Consider the following 9,445-nt stretch of genomic DNA (forward strand, 5'->3'; position numbering starts at 1 on the left):
TGTTTAAAAGTTTGTAACTTAATATTTAGCTTTGAAAAGTCTTTTGTTGTAACTTTGTAGGCCTAGTTGCATATTTAAAAGGACATCTATTCCTGTAGTGGCAAAGTTGAATTTTGGGCATTAATCTACTGAGATGTCACAGTGAGGAGATACCTCATATATAATTTGTGTGCTTCAGGGATCTGCAATCATTTTGTGGGTGTTCACTTTTTATATTCGCTTTCATAGTCGTGGTCATGCACACTACATTGTGCACATATACCTCCACCATGATCTGATCAGTCATGTCCTTACTCTTGTCACATGAGCAGAGAAATCGAATTCAATGTTTCACAGTATGGGGACAGGTGCTGAAAGAGCAGAGCAGACGGTCACGGTCCCGGACTCCCAGTTTAGAAATTAAATGTCTACTACCGTGCTAGGCTAGTTATGTAATCAGTCTATGCCTGAACATTGTGTAACACTGACGTACAGCAAGCATTTTTTTAGTTCCACATGATCCTTCAGAATTTATTGTAATATGCTAATTTGCTGCTCACGAAATCTTATTATGAGGGAAACTGTTGAACAGTGGTGCTTTTTTTTTTTGTTTTGTTTAAACATTGAAGCAAGATTCTTTGAATACAGTTATTCTTTGAATGCAGTTAATACAAGTATAAAAAAAGGCAAAAGACAGTGCAAAACTCCTTATAAAACATTATTAAAGTCTTTCCAGTCATTTCTAATAAAATGAATGCATCATAATTTACTCCTCCGCTTGTTCCATTCTCCCATTAGCAGTTTCTTAGGGACGACTCACCCAAAAAATATTTTTTCTCACCATTCACTTGGTCTCAAGTGGTTCTTAACTTTGGTGAATTTCCTCCATCCCTTGAACCAAACATGTATATGGAGGGTATATGGATTTGTATGGTTTTGCACTTGTACTAAGTATGCCAATATCTGCTTTCTTTTCAACAGGCTTCAGAATATCTGAACAGAAGAAAGAATTTTACTAACGTTTAGAACAGAGATTCCCAAACTTTTTAGCCCACAACCCTCAAAATAACAATGCCAGGGACTCGCGACCTACACATTCCTCAGGGGTGGTTATAAATATACAAATGTTGCACACACAACAAAAGGCCTATATAAACATGAGCTTATTGATAACGCAAAAACGTGCAACAGTCTATTAAGCATAGGCTAAAATTAAGTAATTAAAAGTAACTAAAGTAATTTATTAATTTGTTTAATATTAATCTCACATAATGAAACCAATGGTCAAAATGTTTTTGTTTATTCTTGGTTTAATTTTAGAGATCATCCTGAATGTTCAGTTGTGACCTGTGTTTTTTTTATGTATTTGAGTGCCATAAAGGTGTAATAGTTAAACCTGTTGATGTAAAATGAATCTGCTGCAGCTGACTCTATTGCCGAGCAGTTAATCTAATGTAAACACACAATCCTACAAAAAAAATTTAAAGGCTGATGGCTTTTTATTTGTATGTTGTTGCTTTTTTATGTAACCATTAACTACTATTTTTATCTTCTGTGGGTTATGGATAAAAAAATATAGGAATTCTTATAGTTTAAAATGCATAACTTTTTCCACGGTTACGCCTTCCATCCATTCGAGCCCCAAAAACGACCGTTTTGGAAATGCTGAAGAGGCTGTTTTCATTTTAAAATGCTGCTGCGTGTCAGTGTGGATAGGGGAAAATTGAGATATATGAAAATGTAGCCAGCCATTCGCTACCTGATTGGGGTATTTTCTTAATATCAAGTACACAAAACTCTTGTATTGTTTTCTTGTAACGTCAGACTTCTCAAGTTTATAACTATAAACTTCCAAGGATGTGAGGACACGTCAAATGTAAATCTTCAAATGTAACGGTAGTGTACTTTTATAACGTCATTCAATAAAATAAAAATTTGACAAAGCATTTTTGATTTTTATATTAACAACTTAAACGTAACAGACACCAAAAATGTTAAGACATCATGTACATATTTATATTACCGTCATTTTCACTCGCTGCAAATTTAAACAAAACGAAGCCTAATAACTGACTCCTTTCATTTTCATTTAAAAATATGGAACATTTGGCAATATGTGCTTGATGAGAGGCTATATGCACACAATAAAAATTACTAGAGGAAATTCCTTGTGAAATACAAAATAACCGTCTCTTTTGTTAAATATAATAATCAGTAAGCTGTAATTTTAATAAAAAATAATTATAAAAGTATAAAGTACAATAGTTTATTAAATATAGGAAATAAAGGCAAGCAATCGGTCAAATGTGCTGAATCGGGTATATTACCTTATATATTAATAGGTATATTAACTTTGCGCTCAGCCAAAACACGTCACTTAAGAACAAGTAGGCTAATAGATTCAAAAGGCAGAGTTGTTAGATACAAGATGCATTATGTATCGCGTTTAACAACAACAGAGAGATGAGATCCAGCAGCGGATTCGGGATGGACTGCCCGACGCTCGGCTGCTCTCAGCTGACTGCCTGATTGCCTGGAACTCAGATGCATGCAAGAATACACTGAAGCAATTTCAGAGCATGCCAGAGTGCATGTATGGTCACGTGATGTGCGTTTACAGTGGTGTAATGTGGATAGAGATTTTTTTCAGAAACACTGGATGAAACGCCTGAGTGGACGTGGATTGTTTCTGTTCTGAAACGCCATTTTTAAACGAAAACGTATTAGTGTAAACGGGGGCCTAAAATGGATTTGACTTTTAGAAATCACAAAGCGACCCCCACTTTGGGAACCACTGATTAAGAACCACTTCAGTCTGACTAAATAGTGATATATCCCCTTAATTAAGAATAAATGTAATTTTAAAATAATCTTTAGTAATTTTAACAAAACTTTATATAAGATTACACTAGTATAGTATGTTAAAATAGCATTTACAGGCACAATAATAACAATATGAAGTGATGCAGATTAGGGCATTCTGATTAGTCAACGCTATCTGAATCTGCAGATGTAGCCTCCAGGAATCATGCTCTGCCTTAAATATTCTGATCCGATCCGGAGCTAATGTAATTCACCACAGAAACCCTAGCTGCCATGTATTAAAATGATCTGGCACACCTCACCTACCATTCCGAAAAGTATGGCCAATCTCAGCACCAGAACACCACAGAGCAACCTGTCTCAGGGTGTCACCATAGCAACAACATGTGGAGGGACGCCCTAGCAAGAATATAGCATAAGAAATGAGACATGTCTTTGCACAAGAATATCATGCAGATCTTCCAGAACCCCCTCGTCTGGTGCCATGTTTTATCTCTGTTATCTGTAGATAATGATGTCTGTTGATCTGTGCCACTGCCTTATCTGTACTTTGCCAGATTCAAACAGTTTTGTGTCTCGTTGTCATAGCAATACCCTCCGGATGAGAGGGGCCAACTGTCATCCAGCGGTCCGGGGGAGTACGACCATGCCAAGAGAAAAGCTGCAGATCCTGCTGTTAGACGTCCACTGGTGAGCCATAATATCTTTTTCTTTTGCAGCAAGGGTTGATTTTTTTCCTGTCTTTCTTTCTTTTGCAATAATTGTGTTCTGATGGTTTGCTTTTTCTCCACAGGGAACATTGAGCAAGTCTGAGTGGGAGGCTACAAGTATGTGGTGATGTTGTCCCTGTCTAAATCTATGTCGTCTTTTGATGAAGGATGATGTTTAAAGTTAATTAAACCGCGCTGATGTTTTCTCCAAGGCTTCTCTGAATTTACAAAACATTACTGGAAACTTAATATGCGCCATAATGATTCAGTGACTTTCATAAAAAGTCACGGTTCAGCTGTTTGATCTTCATGTTCCTAAGCGAATATAACATGCACGAGGGCTCATTTGTACTGAAAGCTCCGGCCGCACGCAAGCCAAGAAATTAAAGAGCCCAGCTGTGAAAAGCCCTTTCTTCTTTAGATCAAGTAGTTGCTATTTGGAAGTACAGCATGTGGGTTGGCCATTAGAGGAAAATTATTAAATCTGAAATGCCTACTTGCATCTGCAATAGCCCTAGTATGAATGTGGTTCGCATTTAGTGCCATGGTGCATACATGGTATTCAAAACTTATAAAAAAAAGCACTTGTCTGCAGAAAGGATGCATTAAAGGTGCAATATGAAGGATAGAACTAGGTGTTGCAGTTCGAATTCAAAACACTGGAGAGGGTGTTTTCACCTGGCCTCTCTGATGACTCTATGCAAACATGGGTTGCCAGATTCACGACATCAACAGGTGCAAGCATGAATGATTATCAAACATACACCATGTCTACACATGGTGAAAGGAATATTTTGCTTGTTAAAAGTAAGGGTGGTAATTAGGGTTGGGTCGATAGACGATTGGCATCGTGATCCTCCGCTGCGTACGTGCATGTCTGAGCTCCGGCAGTCAGCAGGTGTTTTGAGCACAAATCCCCAGAGAGCAGTGCACATTGGACAGTTTATTAAGGATGTATCGCTGGATCTCATCTCACTATAGTTGTTTAACGTGATCTTTAATTAATCTTGCCTCTATCTGACAACTCTTCAGTCTTTTGAATCTAATCAGGTAACGCGTCACAGCTTCAGCAAACTGCTTCAGTCTTTCGTTTTCACGCTTGTACTTAGTAATTTTAGTGAAAACCTCAGATAATGTCGGTTGGTTGCTGTTGGTTGTGCACCTTTTTTACCAACCATGTTTGTCGACGCCATTATAACGACACAGATCTCTCTGCCTATTCATGCCAGATTCCCGCGGATGAGCGATAGAGGGGCAATTTGTTTGTAAATTATCTTTATTTATTTATGATTTGATTATGGGTAGAACGAAGACCATGCGGGTCAGGTAGTTGAAACAGTAGGCTACAAATAATTTGTTATGAATTAATTAATTATTTATAAATAATTAATTCACTGATTCCATCGCAATGTTTCACATTGGACATCGTATGATGCCAAATTAGGACTTTACGATCTGATCTAAAATTGGGGGTCAAATTGGTTCCTTACCTTTTTTTTCTGCTGTACATTTAAGTTTTTACACCTTTTTCAACTTTTTAACCAGAATTGGAGTTTCTATTCTTGCTTAATGATTTGAATATCCATATGACAGATTATGCCAGATTACAACAAGCAGTTATGAAGATCAAACAATCATATTCTAAAAATAGAGCATTATAATTGTTTTATTTGTTGATTATCAGGGCTTGACATTAACATTCGCCAAATGTGGGTAGATTTCAGCTGTGGCAGGTTAGACAGCCACTCCCACTAGCCACTTTGGCTGGTTGAAACTAATTTTTAGATTGTAGTGTTCTTGGATCAACAACAAGGATGGCCCAATATGCATGCAGATGCAATCTTAGAATCGAGAAACTTCATGACTGAAAAAAAAATTGTGTTCGCACAAGCAAAAGAAAGCAGGTGAATACTAAAGGAGAGATGATTTCTCACCTGCACAGGTGATGTGATCTGCTTTACTGTTTAAAAAGCGTTTGTGCTCTTGTTTCTATCTGCGAAGCAACCGTGCCTGGAAACACAACTGATGTTATCGGTTTTCTTTGAAATAGACTGGACAAAAAGTGATGCTTGTGCGCTCACAGTCCTACTGCTTTCTAGAGCTCTAGATGTCTTTTTGTAAGCAGCAGCAGTTGCTGCTTTCGCTTTAACCATTCTTTGAACAGATAATTAATGGGCCCATCTTTAACCGTGTTCACGTGATCTGGCTTTCATTATCACACACAGTATGTTTTTCACCTGTATTCCTTTGCTTATAGTTATTTTTTATTTATGATTTAATTATAATTTGTTACAATAACATTGCTTTAATTGGAGATTAACTTCCTGTTTATGTTTAGTAACTGCTGATCTGAGACCTTTAAATACATGACAATAATAATTATTATTATTTTTAAATGTTTTGTTAAATAAAAAGTACATTTATACAGCTACATAATGCTTGTTTTGACACATTATTAAGAATTTGTGGCTAAAATCTTCTATCCTGCTGAATCTTCTAGTGGCTGGTGATAAAAAAAAGGTAATGTCAAGCCCTGTTTCTAACATTATGATAATGTTGAGAGAAATATATAAATATGTAGAGTTAGAGTTTCAATTAATCCTTTAATTAATTTAAATCCCTTTTGTGAAATTATTATTTTCTTTTAAATTTTTCCCTAATTCTGTTTGTTTATCAGAGAGAATAGTTTTCTAAACGCATGTAAATATATAAACGCATAATATATATATGAGCAATATCACATGAGTAGCAATGCGATATGGCTGTATATCTGCACTGCTGGGAGGTGTGCGTTGGCACAAGGCCGCAGGCCGAGTGCCTTAGTGCTACCACCAGTGCCGATATACAGCCATATCGCACTGCTACGAGTGTGATATTGCGTTTATACAGCAGCTTGACGGCATGATTGTGTATATAAAAACAAAATCAAATATAGAGAGTCTCAAAAACCCTTTTGTGTGAGGAACTACTTCCACGTTGGATTCAAATCTTAAGCCGACAGTTAAACAGCTGAGCAAGCATCTTTTAAACTTTAGATCTGTAGTGTCTGCTTTTTGTTGGCTGTATGTGGGCGGAGTAATACACAAAGGGTAAAGAGGCTGTACGGGTGCTGATATTACTTAAATATATCATGGCTATCAGCCAATCAGATTCGAGAACCATACAGAACTGTTGTATATATATTATTTTATTTTAATTTTTTTAATAAAGTTGCCAGACATCAGCAACATTTTTAATTATTTTCGCCTAAATTAAATTCAGAAATGTTCTGCTAGGAATTTGAGCACATTATATATCAAAACAAAGAACCAAGCATTTAATCTTCATGTGTTCATGCGTCCGCGACTGAAATACGACCTCCGATGGACAGTAGCAGACTTCGAAATGAGATGCAGATTCAGAGTTCCACATGAGGTTATTAATTAAGAAATGATATAAATATTACTAACATAAACATTAGGTGAGCAGGTTACATTGACTTTCAGCTGTTTGCACCAGATGAAATGCAACAGAAATGTAAATACAGCCATTCAGAAGCACAGAATATGCACTCACTCACAAAATGGTAAGGTTTATAATCTAATTATTGCATATTAAACCTCTTTAACATTATTAAATGTGGATGCTGAATGGCTAATATGTGTTGGCATGTATTTTTCCACATTTCGAACATTTTTTTTATGTTTTCAATATCTGAGATGAACTGTCTGCTGCTGCTTTCAGTATATGGCAATAAATATCATGTAAAATGGCATTCTAACTCACATTATTAACATTTAACACTGGATAAAGCACATGCGGTTGACCTGAGGTGATCATTGTCATTTATCCTGCTGTTCAGCTGCAAGAAATAGATGCCATTTGTAATATATCAATTTGAGGTGTTGGTTAAAACAAAAACTCATTTTAATATGCAAAATAGAATATAGAACACAATTTAAATCAGCCTTTAGACTCGATCATCAGGCTCTTGTTGGTTCTCAATCTGGCAACCTGCGCTTGCGTTTGTTTTGATTCAGGAATGCAATAACTAGTTCAACCACTGGGTGTCAAACCTACACACCGCACCTTTTAAGGAACTTTGTAAGCTTCTTTTTTTTACACGCAGTCTGACTTTATTGTCTCTGATTATCTTTTGTGCCTCCTGAGAGTAAAATATAAGTTCTGTACCTCACTCAGGACATGCATTAGGGCTTTCCCTACCATAAGATACCTAAAAGACACATCGCTGTAAAAACTCATCAGTGGTGGTGAAGCGTTTTCTTTTAACAAATTATTTCCTCAGTGGGAGGGAAAGAGTTAAATAATATTTTTAATAGCAATTCTAAGCTGAATTAAATGGAAAGTCTAAGCTGAGTACTAGTGTTCCTTTACCATTGACCAATAATTCTCGCTTCTCTTCTGATTTTAGGCATATACCTGGTGTATGTTTTTGAGAAAATGTCATGAGTTGGAGGGATTAACCATTGAGCTGTCGCATCTGGACGAGTGATTTTCACAGATGTGGAATCTCATTGTCATTCATTCGCTTTCCAATGGCCTGCTGAGCACGTCCGCTTCACAAACCGTCAGAGATTTTATACAGCCAGAGCTTTTCTTCGTGAGTGTGTATGTACGTGTGTTGGGAGCCTTTGTGAGGAGGTGTACACAATGCTCATGAGCAATACTCTGTTTGATATTGTATATCTGTCTATCTGTAACCTTTGTTTCCCATTACTTTTTTGTCTTCAGGTCAAGCAATATAATAACCCAATAGAGCTTCATACGGTCCCATTGGGGTTTATTTTGATTGTGGTCCACCTTTCCTTTAGGCTTCACTGAACTCTGTCTTGGTTTCTTTATTTTGCAGGGTTGTTGACTAAAGCTCTGCCCAATTCTCAGAAGTACTGTGTTCACCCATTTGGTGTTAATTGGTATCGTGTTTAATGTGTGTGACCGGGATTGTTTGGCCAGGGAGGAAGTTTATCCCCAATGTAGATATAGATTTTCAGATTTAATCTATAGAAGTTGACAAATCCACAAGATTTCCTTTATTTACTAATGACTTAGCATGTTTCTCGACACAACATTGTCTTTTGATTATGAAATACTGTATGTGTATTTCAGTCTTTATTCTTCTGATTTGACTTTGTAGAGCAGTGTCAGGGAATGAAAACCTGTCTTATGAATATTAAACCATGAATTATGACATCAGTTGTTTGCCTGTGCTGTGTCTTTACTGTTGAAGCGTACACTGTGTCTATATATTTCAAATATGGAATAATACAATAAATCTGGCCATTGTGTATTAAAAAAATTAAATCGCAAAGAGCTAGTTAATGGTAATAAATAAATTATAATTCTCTTAAATATTTACCAAGTTTTTTTAACAGAGAGAAGAATTTTCTTAACACATATTAACTATTTCAGCCAGTTGCTAGACTTTGGCAGCATTTTTTTGCGACCCACAGAAATGTTCTGCTAGGAATTTGAGCATATTATATATCAAAACAAAGAACCAGCTATTTTATTCAATCTTTATGGATTCATGTTTTAATAATAATGATAATTCTTGTTGGGCAGGTTTGGTCAGGATACTCGAGTTAAACCCCTACTCTTTTTGAAGGACATCCTGGGATTATTTAACGGCCACAGAGTCAAGACCTCGGATTTAACTTCTAGGGCTGCTCGATTATGGGAAAAATCATAATCACGATTATTTTGGTCATGATTGTAATCACGATCATTCAAAACGATTATCGGTGTAAGTCAAAATTATTCGCCCTTCTGTGAATTTATTTTTATATATAAATATTTCCCAAATGAAGTTTAACAGAGGATTTTTTTACAGTATTTCCTGTAATATTTTTTTCTTCTGGAGAAAGGCTTATTTGTTTTATTTCAGCAATAATAAAAGCAGGTTTAAATATTTTGAAATCTATTTTAATAGCTCG

The 9,445-nt window shown here is 36.1% G+C and overlaps 1 protein-coding gene across 2 annotated transcripts in view; it reads left to right on the plus strand.

The window, feature by feature from the left end:
- rnmt (RNA (guanine-7-) methyltransferase) overlaps positions 1–8,705 on the plus strand; it is a 31,922-nt gene extending 23,217 nt beyond the window's left edge. Inside the window, exons 9-11 of one of the 2 annotated variants that reach the window (XR_015516033.1) lie at positions 3,391–3,492; positions 3,596–4,777; positions 7,532–8,705. Coding sequence is in view for 1 of the 2 variants with exons in the window: in NM_001045000.1 (NP_001038465.1) it covers positions 3,391–3,492; positions 3,596–3,629; positions 7,924–7,961 (174 nt within the window). In the remaining variant the exon portion in view is untranslated. The remainder of the gene's footprint in view (positions 1–3,390; positions 3,493–3,595; positions 4,778–7,531) is intronic. The other variant, NM_001045000.1, reaches the window with a different exon arrangement.
- The last annotated feature ends 740 nt before the right edge of the window (positions 8,706–9,445 follow it).

Source organism: Danio rerio, chromosome 19, assembly GCF_052040795.2.
Source record: "Danio rerio strain M-AB ecotype USA chromosome 19, GRCz13ab, whole genome shotgun sequence".
NCBI lineage: Eukaryota > Metazoa > Chordata > Actinopteri > Cypriniformes > Danionidae > Danio > Danio rerio.